At 57.1% G+C, this 18,823-nt stretch overlaps 2 protein-coding genes across 3 annotated transcripts in view; one reads left to right on the top strand and one right to left on the bottom strand.

Moving 5' to 3' along the window:
• Positions 1-2,499, top strand: part of BRD7 (bromodomain containing 7) — a 46,700-nt gene extending 44,201 nt beyond the window's left edge. Inside the window, exon 19 of the mRNA XM_059905849.1 lies at positions 2,269-2,499. The gene's annotated coding sequence lies outside the window, so the exon portion shown is untranslated. The remainder of the gene's footprint in view (positions 1-2,268) is intronic.
• A 554-nt stretch (positions 2,500-3,053) lies between these two features.
• ADCY7 (adenylate cyclase 7) overlaps positions 3,054-18,823 on the bottom strand; it is a 58,495-nt gene continuing 42,725 nt past the window's right edge. Inside the window, exons 10-27 of one of the 2 annotated variants that reach the window (XM_059905846.1) lie at positions 18,364-18,522; positions 18,028-18,160; positions 14,681-14,872; positions 14,265-14,299; positions 13,660-13,743; positions 13,444-13,516; positions 12,085-12,182; positions 10,741-10,825; positions 10,220-10,345; positions 9,271-9,369; positions 8,054-8,247; positions 7,051-7,138; positions 6,512-6,667; positions 5,668-5,814; positions 4,977-5,081; positions 4,484-4,598; positions 3,750-3,874; positions 3,054-3,548 (exon numbers count right to left, since the gene is read on the bottom strand). In XM_059905846.1, coding sequence (XP_059761829.1) covers positions 3,402-3,548; positions 3,750-3,874; positions 4,484-4,598; positions 4,977-5,081; positions 5,668-5,814; positions 6,512-6,667; positions 7,051-7,138; positions 8,054-8,247; positions 9,271-9,369; positions 10,220-10,345; positions 10,741-10,825; positions 12,085-12,182; positions 13,444-13,516; positions 13,660-13,743; positions 14,265-14,299; positions 14,681-14,872; positions 18,028-18,160; positions 18,364-18,522 — 2,161 coding nt within the window. In that variant the 3' untranslated portion in view covers positions 3,054-3,401. Of the gene's footprint in view, positions 3,549-3,749; positions 3,875-4,483; positions 4,599-4,976; positions 5,082-5,667; positions 5,815-6,511; positions 6,668-7,050; positions 7,139-8,053; positions 8,248-9,270; positions 9,370-10,219; positions 10,346-10,740; positions 10,826-12,084; positions 12,183-13,443; positions 13,517-13,659; positions 13,744-14,264; positions 14,300-14,680; positions 14,873-18,027; positions 18,161-18,363; positions 18,523-18,823 lie in introns of those variants that run through there. The other variant, XM_059905847.1, reaches the window with a different exon arrangement.

Here is an 18,823-nt window from a genome sequence, read left to right as displayed (position 1 = left end):
GAGCAGTGATAGTGCTGCTTCCTTACGTTTCACAGGCAGCACCATGACTGAGAAACTCTTCTTTAAAATCCCCATCCAGTGAGATTTTCCATTGTTATACCATGAAAACAAATACACTTAAAATACCTTTAGAATTTACTAGTGTGTCCCCTATATACCTGTTGGGAATGATGTCCTTATGTAGAAGGATTAGGGGCTTCCCACCACCACAAAAACAAAACAAAACATATCAGGAGCTTCATAGCACTAACTTGTCTAGTGTTCCTTTTCGGTTTGTTTTTGCCATTTGTCAGAGGGTTATTTGGAACTACAGTAAAAGGATAAGCCAAATAAGATAACAAACTAAATCATCCATGAATACATAAGGAAATCAGCAAGCTTAAAGGAAAGTTTACGTTTCTATTTACTGTTTCTCACAGGTCACCTCTGCCTCTGCCGTGCCTCCTAAACTAATACTCATTTACTTTTACCTGAAATGCAAAGGTCAAGTGCCCAAGCAGTCTAATTACTTAAGTAGGAGACGATGATGTGGTCCTCTTCTATAACCAGGCACTAGACTGTAGCCTAGTTCAGTGAACAAATTAAGCTTAAGACCCTACTCAGACTGCATGGAGCCCTTCTGTAAAACACCCAGGCAGGAAGCTACTTTATTAGTTTCTTGACTTTGAAAACTAACACTTAACAAGTAGGGTGAAGGAAAATTCAGTCTCTCAAGAGAGTTAAGATGACCTAATCTTTCAAAAACATACTTGAAATCATATGCCAAGAGAATTAAAGAATCAGTTCAAATATGTATTTATCAAGTCTTTTTAGAGTTTGTCTCTCAAATATAATTCAGGCAGTAACCGACTCAAACTTTAGATCTACTTAGCTAATAAGGTAAGTTCCCGAAGACCAAGAAAACATTTAAATTCAAAACACCTTACGACATCAGGTTTTCCAAATTGCTAATTTAATCTATGAAAAGCCAAACAAAGGAGAAACACCGTTGCTTTATAAAAATGAAATTATAACATTTTGAAACAAATGTTACAGGTCTATAAATATTCAGTATACAGAATAACCCCTAGTCATTTGCATGTACTTTCTCAAAGCATATTTCTGTACATATACACAATGTATACAGTGGCTAATGATCTTGTCAGGAAATTTTCTTAATAAGTAAACCAGACAACTTCAGGTGTGATTTTCACTAGCATCAGTGAGGCCACCTCAGTAGAAATTTGAAGCAGGTCCCTGACCCATAGAGAAGGTCAGTGTTAGGAAAGATACTTGTCATAAAGCAAAATGACACCTGTGAAGAAATGACTTGGTAATTGGAAAACAAATTTATGAAAAATAAGTGATTTTTATGGTCAGTTAGTTATACACTATGATCTGATCATCAGAAACTCAAAACTTAATATTCTTATCATCTGAGCACAGTGAAAGAAAAATACATGAATGGTAACCAATTATTTTTTAAAACTCCCAACTGGGATTTCTTTGCTGGAGGAAAAAAGTAATTTGCATATTGCAAGAGCAGAAGTATGTCCACCTCAGAGAGGCCCAGCACACTGATGTGTGTCTACACCATATCAGTGACAGAACCTTCCCGACTTCCCAGGAGAGCCCTGTTGAGCAGCCCTGGTCACTCCTGATTTTAAGGGTACAGATTTCAGCATAGTACTTAGATGAAGAATTGGTGTGTAAAAAAGGCAGTTTAAGTACAGCTTATTTCCCTTACCAGCGTTTTCACAATGAAATTCCTTTAGGCCAGCAAGTTCTTGTGATTTATTCCTACCTATTCCAGTTTCATGCAGAGCATCAGCTCTGCCAAGAGCCCACCCAGCCCCCAACAAGACACAGCACCAGCAGGCAGCAGCTTCGGCTCCAGTCCCTCCCTGCCCGTGGCTGGGGTGCCAGCTCACCCCACAGCCCTCCGTCCCAGGCAGACCTGGCTGCTTAGTCACCTGTCTGCAACGTTGTGTGATCTTTTGAAGCCTCACGTATGCAAGATTTTCTGTGTAATTTCAGGGGAGTTCAGGGATGACTTCTGGCTAAGAATTCCTGCTATATAGTGAAATTCAGCTGTATTTATTAGAAACCCCGGGGATACTGTGGTTATGAGGTAATGAAGTCAGTTCAGAAAAAGGAATGGGCAGTTCGGTTATTTCTCACCTTGAAACAACATAGGTAGACTTCTTTCCATTCTTTTGGAGCTAAAGTGCTGTAAGACACCACCTCACAGACCTGGCTTTTTCACTTGCCTTGATTCATTCGGTTCAGAACAAGAACATCCGAGCACCTGTGAGAGGGCTGGCTTCCCAGATACAGGAATCTCTACACGTGCTGATGCTGAGTAGATCCTCTTAGTGTTGAAGCTCTGCAAAGCTAGCTATGAGGACTTGAAGGAAAGAAAGAACTACAGGCTTCTCTCCACACGGACTCCATTCCTTTCCAGTATAAAGCTAAGAGTTGGAGGTTGCAGCGGGTGCTCAAAAATGCATGAGGAGTCAAGGAAGGGCTAAGAGCTTATACCTTATTTTCTAGGCTTTTCTCATTAAACCTAATCTCAAAATTCTGGCTTCAAAGTTGTTTGATTCAGAGCCAAGGCTGTGACACTCCTTGCCTGCCTGCTGTGAGCCACATTGCTCTGGGCTCCATCCACAGCTGAGCTGATCCCATATGCTCACACTGGACCGTGGTCCCACGTATGTGTCAGTGGTCACAAAGGCAGAGACTACACTGCAGAGAAGATGATTTGTCTAGCATCTCAGAAGTCATTTAAAGGATAATAAATACCTCCATTAACAATGTATCCATTTACAACAGACACATGCCAAAGATGACAAGAAGTAAGAAGTGTCCACTGTGGGGTTTTCTCCCTATTGTTTGAAACCATTTATAGATTTAAAACAAACAAACACCCTTTCAACTCTTGACCAGAATGCCTGTATGAGAAACGTGGACTCTTGTAGCTGTTCTGCTGGGGAGAAAGGAGTCTCCACCCATCCTGGACAAGAAAAGAAAAAGGAGTCTCGCCTGTGCAGCTCACAGGCCAAGGGGGAGTAGGGGTGGGCGGGGTTCTCCAGGTCATGCTCTGAGGTCTCCTCCACAGCACCTGGGGAAATGAGGGTCTAAAACTCACAAATGAGCCGTTCTCTGCTGTGCCGGAGGCCGAGTTGCAGACTCCGACAGCACAGAGGTTCTGGCTGCCTGTGTGTAAGGCTTGGTGGTCGCCTCAAGCTGAGAAATCCTCTAGTGCCAGTTCAAGGAAGCCATGCACAACCACCTACTAGGGGTGGTAATGGCCAAACCCTTGGACTGCCTTTGTGACTGACGTGGGGCTGAGCCTTCCCCCTGGCTTGCTTCAGGGAAGGAAATCGGCTTCCAGCATGTTCTGCACCTACCTAAAACTCTCAGTTCAGCCCCAACCCTTGAAACTTGGCAGTATCCGTACAGACAAAGTAAGTCCGCAGTTCGCCTTTGCCTTTGACGTTAATCAGTCCACGGCATTCACAAGAATAACCTAGTCCCTGGAGGATGGTACATGTCTCTTCAGTAACCTGAAAAGGAAAAGAAACCTAAGTCTTCAGAAGCAGAAAGAAAATCTGCTGTGGGAGGGATGAAGAGAAATCGGCCGACAGGGTCTGGTTTCCCTCACGAATTTTGTGGCTAGAATCCCACAGCTGACTGATGCCCGGGCTCCCTCACCTCTGGGAAGTTCTCTCCCCCGTGGGCACAGGTTTCCCCAGGTGAGCTTTTACCTGGATTTTCCCAAGTTCTCCGGTGCTCTCCATTCGACTGGCAACATTGACCGTGTTTCCCCAGATGTCGTACTGAGGTTTTCGTGCCCCAATCACTCCAGCAATCACGGGCCCATGGTTTATGCCTAAAGAACATGTTTGCAGTTAGCAGATCATAGAGGCAAAGCCTCAGGCTTATAAGGCCACGGAATCCACCCGGCAACCACAGAAAGCGTTGACAAAACAACTAAAGTGAAGGTTGGAAGGGTGCTTCCTGAGTCTGACGGGAGGCGGTACTTGGGATGGGAGGAGAGCGCTCCCTCGGCAGTTTTCAGGCTGTGCTGGATGTGAAACCTGCGTCCACTGTGAACACTTCCTGTATCTACTCATCTCCTCTTGAACAGTAAATGGGCTTTGAGCACTGACCCTGTTAGCTAACAGTGACTACTTAGGTTAATGATTTTGCTTTGTTCTCAATGTATTTAAGGTCACCTCTTTACAGCCAGGGATTTGGGCTTTCCATTCCCCGCAGTGATATATTCCTATTTACTTAAAACTTGCCAAGGTAACTTCATAAATAGTATGCAGAGAATTCTTATTACCCAGTCACTGGGGTTTTCAGATCAGAAAGGGATTTCTAAAACTTCTCATAGCAGATGGCAACATACACCGGACTGAGAGTGGGTTTGCCAGGAGGCGGGAGCTGCACAGTCCCACCCAGAGCTCAGGCCCAGCCCGCCTTCCCAGGGCCTCACCAACTCGGAGGCGGAAGGAGTTGAAGGAGTGCCGGTTGATGCCATCCAGCTTGCTCATCAGGGCGGTGCTGAACTCCACCATGATGCCGATGTGGGCGTGCTGCCGCTCGAGGTCCTGCAGGACAGAGCACGCCGTGGGGCCAGGGCCACTCGCACCCCGTCCTCCTGCCTCCGCCGGCTGTCAGACGGACGCGCCAGAGCACCCTGACCTGCTGAGCGCTGTGTGCCGGCCCGGGCACGAAACCCCCGGGGGGCCGCTGATGGGCAGAGGTGTACCGAGGCTCCTCCACAGAGGGTCTAGGACCTGCTCCCCCACCTAAGCTCCCCTCCTGGTGAGGGGCCGCCTGCCCCAACCCCTCCACCAAAACGCTCCCTCAGGCTGAGCCGTGAGCTCCTCTGCCCTTCCCTCATAGGAGGGGTACGGACAGGTGCCCCCTCTAAGTACAGTGTTGGTCTGGGGCTGGGACATGAGACCACCCGATTGCCTGGGTACCTGGTTCTCGTGCCCCGAGGGGATGCTGAGCCCTGCAGCTGCCATGTACGTGCTGCCGATGGTCTTGATCTTCTCCACACCGCTGAACTTGGGCTTTAACAGCAGCTGTAAGACGAAAGGAAGCAGGCCATACAACACAGCTGCAGCCCAGGCCTGTCCCAGATTCTGAGAAGGGTGTAGGATTCCCTCCCACCACCACTCCTAATGCAAAGATTTCTCATGCGGGGCCCTTCCCACCCGAGTTCACACCTCTGTACAGGTGGGGACACAGCCTCTGGGTTCTCTCCCTGCTGCTCCCTCTCATCTCTGTTCCCTGACATTCCCTGTCTCTTCCATTCTCATCTGGTCTCATTCCTGCTAAGGAGCAAACACCCCGCCCAACAGTATCTACACAGGAATGTCGAATATTTGCAGCTAAGAGTTAAGCCCAAACTGAGTGACTTCCTTTGAAACAGGTTGCTAGCAGGGGCTTAGCAGGAAATCAAACTATTCTACAACCTAAATCTAAGCAAGCTGCCCCTCACAGAGAAGATAAGTTACATAGTGAAAAAACAAAACAACAAACGCATAGGTACTTTTTATAATTTGTGTACCATGTGTTCTCCCCAGGGGCGCCGCAGCACACGTGTTCAGTGGGCGCAGGGTGCCCCCGGCCCCACCCTGCCCTCTCCAGGCTGTGTGGAGGCCTTACCTCGTCAAAGTCAGCTATGATCTCGTTCAACAGGCGCAGGCACTCCAGCCCTTCCTTGTTGACGTCGCACTCCGTGTAGAATACTTTGAAGTCCGGCACGGATGCAAACATGACACACACGCAGTCATAGGACTGATGGTACCAGTCCTGGATTGGGGGTGGGAAGAAACATGACCCTGTGGCCACCAGACCTCGTGGGGGGCGCGGGGCGGGGGGAAGCAGACTGGGGAGGCGACTCCTCGCGCTCCAGGAGCAGATGCTGGCTGTACGTGGGACTCGAGTGGGGGCCGTTACAAAACAGGAGATTCCGAATCGATCTGTTGGGGAGGGTCAGACGTAGGTTGGTTTTGGGCTCCTTTAAGTACCCTGGGTCTGTACAGCTGGGTTTGAGAACCCCTGGGTAGCAGAAGGTAACAATCAGGAGGCCTGGGTTCTATGCTCACTGGGCCTGAGTTTCCATAGATATAAAACTCTTTGCTACATAGAATTGGTAAAAACGCATGTTTTCATCAACAGATGGTCCAGACGGCAAATACCTGGATATTTGATCCTTGCAACAATCCTGCCAGCCAAGTACTATCAGCCCCATTTTATAGATGTGAAAATCAAGGCCCAGGGCAGTGAGATATCTTGTCCACAATCACCCCTGAACCCTGGTCTCTGATCCAAAGCCTGTGTTCTTGCAGCTAACACCACACATTGTCTCCTGGGCGCATCAGTGAGGCCAAGAGCCATGGAAACCAAGTGCAGAAAGCACCTTGTAGCTATAGCGCATCCCTCCACAAGACTGCATCTGTACCTTCAGTCTCCCTGTCCTAGTGACTGAGCCCCTTCTCACCCACACCTCATTTAACTTGTCACCAATGAAGTGGGCGGCCACGTGGGCTGGCAGGACATTCTCTAGAAGAAGGCGGTTCACATTTTCCATGGTTTCAAACTCCTCGTGTTCCTTCTTGAACTTCTTCTTCCACAGACAATCCAAGCGGCAGTAATAGTCAATCTGCGGACAGAAGGGAACATCGGTGTCCTGGCAGCAGCGAGCGAGGGCAGAGCACACTCGTAACCCTGGGGGCTACAGAGCCAGCCCATCAGCGCTCCACCCTGTACCCCTGGCAGATGTCTCCAACTCAACAGCCACTCCCCAGTCAGCCACGACTCCTAATTCTCAAGTGACCCACAGGATTAAATGTCACTCGTGTCCTGATGGGAGGTAAGGACACTTACTCAGGACCCTGACCCAGGGACCAGAGCTCCCCGAAAGACTGCAGTCCTGTGTGCTGCTCCAATTCTGAGGCAGCCCCAGCCCCACCCCCGGCCTCTCCAGAAAGAGGTACAAGCAGCCACGCTGAGCTAGGGACGCGGTGGGCGCCTCCTGGGCCGTACCTGTCTGGAGAGCATGATGAGGGTGGTGTAAAACAGGACCAGGTAGAAATTGATCATTGTCTTCAGATCCCATGAACAGGACGGGGAGCTGCGGATATGAAGGGGAAAGGCAGGCGTCATCTCCACTTCCGCCCAAAGCCCCCTGAATTCAGGGGATGGCATGAGGCCCAGATGCAGGGCCAGCCCACGGGAAAGTAAGCAAGATGGGAGATCGTTGCCCTCGGAGCTCACGTTCTTGTGGTTGGCGAACAGGACGCTTCAGGTTGTAAAGAAAAGAGGGACGTACAGTTGACAGGGAGGTGACATCTGAGCTCACACCTGGGTCTCAAGGAATATTCATGGCGAAGTCTGAACGAAAGCACTCTAGGCAGGCAGGGGAGCAGCCAAGGGCAGCCAGAGCTCCTCGAGGTGAGCAGGGCTTGCAGGTCGGCAGAAGGAATGTGCAGGTGCAAGCCAGATCCACAGGAGCAGACATTGTTCTGGGTCCCCAGGTTCCTGCCTTTTAGTTCAAGGGGGGCCAGGCCCCCGCTCCTCGATCCACTTGAGGCCCAGAGCCCCCAGAACTACGCACGCGCCAGCCCCTCGCATCAGTCTGGGAATAGACCAGAGCCAACTGCTCTCTCCAGAGCTCTGGAGACCCAGGACGTGGCTCAAAGCAGGGGACTGGGCTAGAGCTGAAGCCTCCGCCTCCCCACCCCAGACTGGCCTAGAGACAGGATCACCCAGGTGGCCTCCTGGGACCGGGGACACCCCCTGCAAATGAGTCACACTCAGCTCTGAGTGCTGCAGACCCAGGGCCTGAGCCCATCACTTCCCCTTCTGTAAAGCGGAAACCATGCCACCTGCCGGTCCAGCCCACACGGTGTCCAGTCCAGAGGGGACTGTGAATGCAAAAGCACCTTAGTTTGAAATGACACTGAGACAAAACAAAAAGTGCTACAATGGGCCACAGTCGAGAAAGGCAGTGGGCAGGGGTCCCGGCAGTGTGGGATCTGGGCCCCACCTGAGGGTGCCATTGGTCTTGGTGAGGTTGCCCAGGCTGTGGCCACAGCAGTCCCACTGCCAGCACGGGGAGATGTTGAAGAGCACCAGGTAGGCCACCAAGGCCACTGTCAACAGCACGACCTTCAGCTCCAGGCTCATCCGCAGGAAGACAGAGCAGGCGATGAAGGCCAGGATGCAGCTGCAGGTGTAATACTGGGGAGACGGGGATGTCAGTCACCCCACCATCTCCCGTCACCAAGAGGCACCTCCCGGATCAGAGGTCACCCGAGGGAGGGACACCTTTAGCCACAGAGGAATCCGTGAAGAGCCAGTGTGTCTTCAGCACCACTCTCTTGCCTCACTGACCTCCCTTAACAAAGAGCAGGCAACGGAATCTAAAACTTTCTATATTGTGTTGTTTTCACTATATTTTTACTTCCACTTATGGCAAGTGAACTCATTTAAAGGGAAAAGAAACACAGTAAACAAAAATGCACGTGCTGGGGAGGCTGTGACAAGGTCCAGGCAGTGATCTGAGTTCTGCCATGAGCCGGTCCCTCCCAAAGTGCATCTCTGCCCATGTTACTCTCCTGCTCAAGAGCACACTGTGGCTCCCTACTGCCCCCAGAATAAAGACCAAGCTCTTCACCCTGGCACTCGTGCTCCACTGGAGCTGGATCTAACCCACCTCTGGCTTCATCTCCCAATCCTCCCCCACCCCCTCCCCGTGACCACCTGAAACCTACTGTGCCCACTACCTGCCTTGGCTTTTTTTCACTGTTCCCTCTTCCAACCCCCGTCCCATAACCTTTCTGCCCTTTAGAGACCAGCTCAAATTCACCACCACCCCCCCTCAAGTCCCACAGCCCTCATCCTGTCTGGGAGGGCGCTCCAGGCACAGCTTCTGGTGTCAGCCCACCTCGGCCCAGTCCTGGCTCCGCCGCCTATGAGGCAAATCCATCGGCCTCCCCGCGCCCGCTTCCCCATCCATGAAGTGGAGATCATGACGAGCGTGGTCAGGAGACAACCACCAGCGCAAGGCGCTCCCACCCTCTCGCCTTGGATCCAGGTGCCAGCACCGGGACCCCTTAGCCCCAGCCGGCCCTGCTCTCTCGCCTCGCCTGGGAGAGGGAGGACTCGGCTCTTCCATGCCCATGGGCTCAGGTGCTCAGTGTGCTCTGAGTGTGCAGGGACAGTCCACGTGAGGGCACAAGGAGCCCCGAGGGACACACTCACCGGGAGGGGCTTGCACAGGGTCCTCTCCCAGCCGCTCACAGCCCCCGGGCCCGTCTCGTTCCCAGCAGGCAGCCCTGGGGCCGGGAAAGGCATCAGCGGCTACGGAAAAGACAGGTCCCCGTGAGGGGTGGTCCAGGCACTCCAGGGTCTGCCCCGGCTGAGCAGGGCTGGGGACCTGGAGGGGGCAGAGGGCAGGGCCGGGGCCTCCGAGAGCACCATGGGCATCTCCTGCCAGGCCCGGCTCTAAGCCTGGCCGAAGCCTCTGTGCCCCCGACTTCCCACCACAGCTGGCAGCTTCACTGCGGGAAGAGGGAGTCCAAGGAAGGCACAGGGACACCACCCCAGCGCCTGACTCGGGGCGGGGGGAAGAGCTGGGAACAACGTTTTCAGTGAGCCCCCTTCTCCCCAGGTGACGCTGAGGGAGGTGGTCACAGAGTCCCGAGGGCAGGGGACATGGAGATGGGAGAGACTCTGGCTCTAAATGTCGGAGGGGGGAGGAGCGCGTGGGACAAGTGCTGTCTGAGCCCAAAGCACACGAGCCCAGCCCGAGAAGCAGGGCCCAGATGTCCCCTCCAGCTTGTGCCCAGGGCTGCTCATCCCCAGTGAGGAGACTGGGTCTCAGAGAGGCTGAGACAGGACCTCCTCAGGGGCCGGAAAGAAAGACTGGGACGTCAAGGACGCCGTGGTGGCCCTGTGGGGTCGGCCACGTGAACGCTCTGGGGGCCCCCAAGTCCTCGTGTGACAAACACAGGGTGAGGAGCTCAGAGCCGCCACGGGAACCTCACAGGGCCCGCCCACAGGGGTCACACCAGATGGGCTTTTAGGCAACAGGATTATAGGATTCTAGAATCCGGAGGTCCCCAGGGTCAAAGAGTGCTCCCTCCTCCCCGGAAGCGTGCACGGCCCGAGGGGTCTTTGCCAGGCCTGCCGTCCCCGCCGCAGAACCCACCAGGTTGATGACGGCGACAGTGAGCAGGCTGCCGATGGTCAGGACGGCCAGGGACGCCCGCAGCAGGGGCTGCGTCTCCACCCTCTCGGAGATGGCTCGGAGCGCGCCCCGGGCCGGGCAGCACCTCTGCGGAATCACAGTGTCATCACCCAGCACCCACACCCGAGGTGGACGGAGAGCCCGCAGGAGGCTTGGCCCGGGGGCCCACAGCCCAAGGGCCCAGCAGAGCGAGAGCCTCTGAGACCTCCGCTGGGGAGTCAGGGGTGCTGTGCCCGCCCGGCCCAGAGCTCAGGACACGTGTGGTGCACAGACAGAAGGGACAGCCCCACCCTTGGGGCCGGGGACAGCCACAGCCGCTTGCGGACTACTAGCACCTAGGACGGAGACGCCTGGGAGAAGCCTCCGGACCGTGCTCCAGGCCGGAGCGGCAGGGGTCACGGGGCCGGGGCTCGCACCACCACAGCCCCGACACCCGGGGGGCCCGGCCTGCCCGCCGCCCAGTCGGGGGCCTCCCCACTCACCAAGAGCTCACGGGCAAAGCACAAGCCTAGTACCAGCCCGAGCACGCAGGCCACCAGCCCAAAGGACACACCCAGAGCCGCCATCCTGGAGAGGAAGGAAAAACCTAAGTTCTGGGGGACCCTCTGCCCGGGGCCAAGCCACCGGCATGCTCCCCACCCCCCAGCGCCTCAGTTCACCTTCTCCCCGTCCCAAACGGCTACTCTGCACTCAGCCGAAGGGGCACACTGCACACCGTGGTCCAGCTGCCCCACGAACAACACACAAGGCCTGGCCGAGACACGAGGACCAAGATCAACATCACGCCCCGCTTTCCGGGCCAAGTTTACAAGAAATAACTGATTATACTACAGCCTTCAGACTCTTGCCCGGCACAGAAGCACCATCTAAAAGCGTTCCCTATTTCGTCTTTATTAAGCACATCCTGAACCACGATCCTAGTGGATCCTTTGGCCTAACTACCCTTCCAGAAGCCGCCAACTGGCTGACCTTCCTCCCTCCCTGTGACCTCAGCCCCCTGCCCCCGCCCCCAGCAACAGAGCCCTTTCGCAGAAGCGTGAATCTCAGCAGCTCCTGTGTACTGGCCACACACCCTGGATAAGGCATTAAGCCCCCTGGCCTCAATTTCCCACACCTAAGAGGGAGGTGGTAGCAGCTACAGTTTTAGGAGTCTGCCCCTCTAGGACTCCAAATACCTCAGGCAACAGTCACAAAAAAACTGAAATGCCTGGGGCTTCCCTGGTGGCGTAGTGGTTGAGAGTCTGCCTGCCAATGCAGGGGACACGGGTTCGAGCCCTGGTCTGGGAAGATCCCACATGCCGCAGAGCAGCTGGGCCCGTGAGCCACAACTGCTGAGCCTGCGTGTCTGGAGCCTGTGCTCCGCAACGAGAGAGGCCGCGATGGTGAGAGGCCTGCGCACGGCAATGAAGAGTGGCCCCCGCCTGCCACAACTAGAGAGGGCCCTCGCACAGAAACGAAGACCCAACACAGCCATAGATAAATAAATAAATAAATAAATTAAAAAAAAAAAAAAAAAACTGAAATGCCTGAAGGGCCATACAGAAAACAGGTGACTTTGAAGGCGAGAGGCATCTGGGAGTGGGGAGGTCTGCGGCTTGAGCGAGCAAGCATGTTCAACTAAAACTAAAAATAAACGTTGGCAACTCCGGGTATGGGGGCCACAGTGCCAGGTCCAGTTTCTGGGGCTCTGACGCCTAAAGTGACTAAAGGTACTAACTGTAACAGCCAGCCCCTTCCTGCAGGTTTTCTGGTGGGATCTGCAAGGTCACCACCCCTCCTAGCCCGACCCCAGTGTGCCTGACCATCCGGCCCACCCCCCGACTGACCTGGGCATCAGCAGGGCATGGACGAGCAGGATGCAGATGAAGACAAGGCTGGCACAAGCGAAGTAGTAGCGGGCCCGCGGGATGGGTGCCAGGCGGTACTGGGGGCGACAGAGACTGTGAGGGGTGGCCGGGCAGCCGAGGCCCCGCCTGCAGGGCAGGCTACTTGCTCTGACCCCTTCCTGGGCTCCACCCTGGCTCGAGTTAATCATCTCTAAGAAAAACCTTACACCTCCCCTCCTTGACTTCCTCCCCTCCTTGACTGTTACATCATCATGAACAAACAATTTTCATCCGTTTCCATTTTGCAGTCTCTCTTTTATATTTAGAGGCGATACCTTCCCCTCCCCCACCCCGCCCAGGTCTCCAACTTCATTTCCAAGGTCCCTGTAAAGCCCGTAGCCCAAGTCCGTGGGCGAGAACCAAATGGGAGCTCTGGGGCTGCTGCGACTGGGGCTAGTGGCGGGTCTGTTCTCACCCCAAACCGAGGAGCACGGCCAGGTCTGAGCCCCAAGCCATCGGGCGGGGGGCCCTGTGCTGCCCGCCCCTCCACACCCGGCACCATCTCAAGATCTCAGCCCACGGGGCTCCTGCCACAGACGAGCAAACCGAGGCTCAGGGAGCCCGGCAGCCTGTCCAGGTCTCACAGCCAGCAGGGGGCCCGCCAGGCGGCTCTCCTGGTGACCACACCGGCCTCCAGACCCCAAGCTCCCCACACACTCAGGGAGCCCCCACAGTCCTGGAGGCTGAAGCGGCAGAGCGGTCCCAGCACCTGAGGGCCGTGGGCTGGGCCACTCCCTCAGGCCGCACCTGAGGCCAAGACGCCCCAAACCTTGGGGTCCGTGAAATGGGTACCGTCACCCACTTTGGCCAGCAGGTGAGGGCAGAATGACACACGCGTGCCTTGGATGTTGCCAGAACCAGTAGGCCCTCGATAAATAAGTGAATGGTCACTAGTGGGACACAAGCATGGTGTTACAGCAGCCAGAAGGGGGAACCGGTCAGGCCCCGTCAAACTGATACTGAGTTTGGGGCTTTCTTCTAAAAAGTGCAGAGCCAAAGGTGCGTGCTGGCCCCTATCAGCACTGGCTGAGGTTTGGCATTTGAAGGGAGCAAAGTCTCCCAAACCCAAGTGGGGGAACCACTAACGGGGGTGTCAGGTGCAGGGGCGAGGCCAGTAAGAAGAGAACCCAAACAGGCCGCATTGAGCCCCGTCCCCACCCCAGTGGCAGCTGGAGCGACCCCCCAGCGCCCTCCCTGAGCAGACCTTCTGGGGGTGTTGGCTGCCCTGTGGCCAGCAGCCGCCCCCCACCCCAGGCCTTGGAGCCCCTGTTCCTGGGGCTGCTCAGAGGTCCTCCTCACCTCTCGCTCGAAGCCCTTCTCCAGGAAGATGGACCCAAAGGTGGAGAAGTCATCAGACTTGGAGCAGCAGGGTCTGTGGGGTGGAGACACAGGCAGTGAGAAGTGGGGCCTGGAGGAGTTGAGGGGAGGGCGTGGGGGGCCACCCTCAGGAGGCAGCACCACGGACACAGCCACTGGGCATGAGGCACAAGGCGAGCACGGGTCTCGGAGCCTCACCTCGTGGAGCTGAGGCCCTCGATGGCTGACAGCATCTCATCGTCGTATGAGTCATCCTCTGACCGCCCCTTGGGGGACGCACTTCTGGAATCAGACACCCACAACGGCATCAGCCCAGGAACCTACATCTACTTGCCCAGAGGCAGGGGTGTGGACGAGATGACTCACCCAAGTGGGGTTCCCAGGTGCCTGCAGGAGGTCCCAGGGCCTCGTGCAGGATGGAGGAGGGAAAGGCGGGTCCCACTGAGGCCCAGAGAGGACAAGCGAAGGCCCAGCATCACACAGCATCACCCAGCCACCAGCAGCCCAGCAAGAAGCAAAGGGCAGACCCCCCCAGGCCCCGGTCCAAGGTCTCTTCCACTAAACCCCAGGGTTCCATCACACCAACCCCACTGACCCCACTACAGGCTGGGTATACAACAGCCACTCGATCATTGTGAAGTTCTGGCTCCTAAAAACACTCTGACCCAAGCCATGGCGAAACCCATAGTCAGGGCTGGGCCTTGTGGAGCTGCCCTCCTGGACAGAGGCTGGTCAGGGCAGCCTGCCTGGAGGAGGTGACTGGGGCAGGACTTGGCCAGGGAGGCAGGGGACAGGGCACAAACCTGTCAGGGGTCCGGTGGCGCCGCAGCGGAATGGCCTGGAAGGGAAGGGAGAGGGAGACGGTTATTCTCCAGGACCCAGGGCCCTGATGCGCCTCACTGGACCGGGTCTATCATCTCCGGCACTCTCGGATGCAAGGACTGGCCAAGCTGCAGGCACCCAGAACTGAAACTGAACTTGGTCTGGGGAACCAGGAGGCCAGGGACATCCCCCGCTGCCCTGGAGCATTCTCCAAATGCCTTCACTTCCCCAAGGGCCCCAGGAGGGAGGGAGGGCAGAGCCCGGAACCATGCTGCAGATGCGGAAAGTGAGGCTCGGACGGAAGGACACCCTTAGTGGAAGGACACCCTTAGCATGTGCTCTCCTGCCCCCCCCCCCGCGGCCCCTGCTCCCAGCTCTCTGGGAGGAGAGGTCCTACCTTGGGCCTCCGCCCGTGGGGCACAGGGGTCTCGTTGCTGCTCACGCTCTCGCGTTGGTTGAGGTGCGCGAAGGGCCGCGCCGCCCCCCAGGACTCGAGGTAGCGGGTCATGCGCACGGAGGCCCGCATCTTCAGGGTCGCGTCCCCCTTGGACTTGGTGAGGTGGAGGCTGGGCGGGGGCGGCTGCTGGCTCTGCAGGCAGACACAGACACGGCCCCTCCCCTCTCAGCACGAGAACGGCCCGCCCCCATCCCGCCCCACCAGAAACGCAATGCTGCCCAGAACGCTGGCCCATCTGGCGAAAAGGGAAAATGGCAAAACAGCTGCTGGGTCTGCAGCCCCTCGGGGACTGGCGGAAGCCCAGTGCTCTCCCTGGCTGGGCTCCCGGGAGGCCCCAGCTCGGGGCCCTGTCCCTGCCCCAGGCACAACTGTGCACAGCCCCTCAGGCCCTTCTCTGCCTCCCCAGGGCAAGAGGCGGGGTCAGGCCCCAAGCCCGAAGGCCCCACTTGGCCCCTGAAGCTCCTTGGGTCTGAAAGCCCATCGGCCCCTCCCGGTGGACGCACCCCAGGGAGATGGCACCCAGGGAAGAAGCCACAAGCATCCTGCCCTGCCCACCCACACGTGGCAGCACATGTCCTCCGTGTGGGAGCAGCCAGGAAGAAGGGGGGTGCTGGCCAACCCGGGGCTGCTCCCCACGGAGCAGCATTCCAGGGAGTTCCACTTGTACAGCCCCCAAACCACAGCACGGGTCCACTATCTGCCACAAGCCTGCCACGGCCATGCCAGGGACATGGTGGCTTAGCCAGGCCCTGAAGGAGGGGCCCAGCCCTGCCTCCTTCTCCCCCAACCCCCCGCCAAGAACAACAACCCGCCTGGGACCATCCTCAGCTGGCGAGGCCGGACAGGACTGGAAAAGGGGGAGAGAAGAGAAAGACCCCCAAGGCCACCAGGGACAAGCTCGGGCCACCTCGAGGCCTGTTGAGTCCCCCTCATCCCCTCACATTCCTGCCCTCCAGGAGTCCCAGTCTCCGGCGGTTCCCACAAACACCCACATGGGCCAACACCTACTGCCACAAACACTCGTTAAGCCATAGGCAGCAAACTTTCCTGGAAACTTCTTGCCTCCTCCTAGGACAGAAACATTCTTAAACCCTGAGCCATGTCTGTCTGCCAGGCCAGAGGGAATGGCATGGAATTCAGCCCTTGTGAAGAGTCCCAGGGTCCTGAGAGTGAGCTGTGCCCTGTGGTGAGTGACCTGCCCTGGGGGTCTGGGGAGGTCACGTTTCTCTGCCTCCCCCTCCACCGTCAGCAACTCTGCCTACACGGCAGCCTGCTCTTCAAGTTCAAGGTCACTGCCACTTCTCTCTTAGGGCATGGAAGCCAGACACTGTCCCTAAAAATTAAATGGGTCCTGAAGATCCATCAGTTCTGAGCAAAAACGCATCTGTTCAGAAGCAGGGCCCAGGGAGGGCACCTGCAACCTGCACCGGCCACGGGCCCCCTACCAGCCACCTCTGGACACTCATCCCTTGGGGCACCTCACACACACGTAAGCCTACAGAAGCCAGAGCTGGGAAAGGACCTCCCCACCACGCCTCCGTGCGGTGCGTGCGGCACAGTCATGAGAAGAGACGAGGGTGGTCTCTGTGCACAGAAGGGAAGGTCTCCAAGTTACGTCGCTGGTGAAGCAAAGTTCACACTGGTGGAGGCGCTACCGCCAGCTCAGCCAAGAGGCCAGAGGAGTCTTTCCCTCTACTTCGACGCGCACAGACACCTCTCACCACACGGGTCCCCGGCACGGGGGACGTGCCGGCGGCGAACAGGGATGCACGAACACTTTCTATAGCACACGCTTCACGCTGTTTGAATTTTCAACTATGTGAATGAATAAAATTAAACAAAGATGGGGGAAGGTAGTGTTGCCAGATAAAAGACAGGGTGCCCAGTAAACCCTGCGTGAGACACTCGTACTAAAACCTTCTCCCTCGTTCATCTGGAACACGAGTCTGACCGGGCGCCCGCGGTCACACCTGCTGATCCGGCGGCCCCGCGGGGTGGGCTACCGGACTACGCCTGCCGCCACCTCGGGGTCAAGGGCTCTGCTTCATTCGTTCACAAGCTATCTGGGGCCCTGCTCTGTACCAGGCATTGTCCTAGGACCAGGGGTTCAAGCCTGGAGAAGAGGGACCCCCACCCCGAGCCTGCCCACGTGGAGCTCACACTGACAATAAACAGTAAAAAGGATAAACAGGAGCATTTGGGACAGAGGGAAGAGGGCTCTGGGCGGAGTGGGCAGCAGTGACAAGGGCTCTGCAGTGGAAAGAGCCTGGCAGTGGAGGGACAGGAGGCTGGCACGGGGCTGGGGAGGAAGGAAGCGGGGGGGGGGGGGGGGGGGGGTCAGAGGAGTGGGCGGGGCCCAGAGCTGCAGGGACAGGGTGAGGGGCTGGGCGGTTTCCACGATAGCGGGCCGGGAGCAGCCCCAAGGTACCAGGCGGCGTTCCCCCGATGCTTGTTCAGCATGGCTGACCCACCTAGGGCGCAGTGGGAACGTCGGCCGGATGAAGCCCGAGGGCGTCGGGTAAGGCTCACAGGCTGGCCCGCGGCGGCCCCAGGGACTGGCAGGCGGGCCAGCCCCGAGGACGGCAAAGGCCAGAGTGAGAGGGAGCTGGAAAGAGCCAGCCACTGCCGACATTCTTGAGCAAGCCCCAAGGATGATTCACCGAGGGCCCAGACGAGCTGGCCTCCCACGGGCGGGAACGAAAGGCCCCTGTCGGCGCAGGCAGGCTGCGGGCAGGACCGGGGCCCACGGCCCCGAAGCAGGCTCACAGCCTTCCCCACCACGGGGTCCTGAAGGAAGCGGGGCCAACCGAGGACCTAGAGGCACCGGCCGGGCGGGCGCACGCGGCGGGTCAGAGCCCAGGACACACGGGGGCTCCCGCCTAGCGGCCCCCTGGCCATCCCTTGCTTCCCTGACTCCCATCCAAAGCGTGTTTTTAAAACGTGTCTTTTGAAAATCTGGACGATTAGTGACAACCTCATGGAAAATAAACTAACAGTGACTATTACTTCTAGAACGTTTATGACACACCCAGTTGACGGTGAGGGCTTCACTCGATTAGCTTTTTCTCCTCTTGAGGTAGGCGCTGTTGTTATCCCTGTTTCATAGAACACTGAGGCCCAGAGAAGTTGTCCCTTGGGGCCTAGAACATACCTAGTAACGGGGCACTGCCTCCTACCCCGGGCAGGCCCCACCTCTCCCTCCATGGGGGCCGTGCCCCGGGTGTGGACCCTGCTCCCCAGCACAGCCCCAGCGCCGCCCCCCAGCCTGCCGCGGCTGAGCCTCGTACCCGGGGGTCGATGACCAGGTAGGTGCGGATGTTCATCTCCTTCAGGTAGGGGTCCCGCTGCTGCCCGTGCCCGTCCTCCACCTCATACGCCTTGTCCAGGTGGTTCAGCGTCGCCTCTGTGATGTGCACCCGGCTGGGGGAGACGAGCGTCAGACAGCAGCCGGGCCCAGCGAGGGCAGACACCCACCCGGGGGTGCACAGCAGGCCGGAGCCCGGGCAGGCTCCCCCCACCTTCAGGTCGCTGATTCCCTCTCTGACCCCATGCTGACACCCCACCACCGCAGCCCAGAGTCAGCCCCGGACCTCTGACCCCACCGCCATCCAGCTGAGCCTCACCCAGGCACTCCAGCTGCCTCCATCCTGTTGGCCAGGGACACGTCATGGGACCACACATCATACTGCCACTTGCGCAGCCCGATGACACCGCACAGCACGTTCCCCGAGTGTATGCCCACACGCATGCTGATGTCCACGCCTGTGGCCTCCCGCACCTGCCTGGGGCAGAGGCCCGTCAGCCCACCCCAGCCAGGGCTGCTGGGGGGCCCTGAACCCTAGGACAGGCTCAAGGTCCCTGGTAGGGGGTGTGGCACGGGGTGGGGGCAGAGCAAGGGTGCGGGGAGCGTATGGGAACAGGGTAGGCCCAGCTCACAGGAGAGAACGTTCTCGGCCTGAGGGGGCTGCCGCCTCGAAAGGGGATGAGCCCCCCATCTCCAGGAGTGTGCAAATGGATGTGGCCGCCCCCAGCTCAAAGGCTGTTAAAAGGAGGAGGAATTCCAACCGTCACTGGTCACTGTGG

The sequence above is a fragment of the Balaenoptera ricei genome, chromosome 19 (genome assembly GCF_028023285.1).
Source record: "Balaenoptera ricei isolate mBalRic1 chromosome 19, mBalRic1.hap2, whole genome shotgun sequence".
NCBI lineage: Eukaryota > Metazoa > Chordata > Mammalia > Artiodactyla > Balaenopteridae > Balaenoptera > Balaenoptera ricei.
The sequence above is the reverse complement of the archived record's forward strand: the minus strand, read 5'-3'. Positions and strand labels throughout refer to the sequence as shown.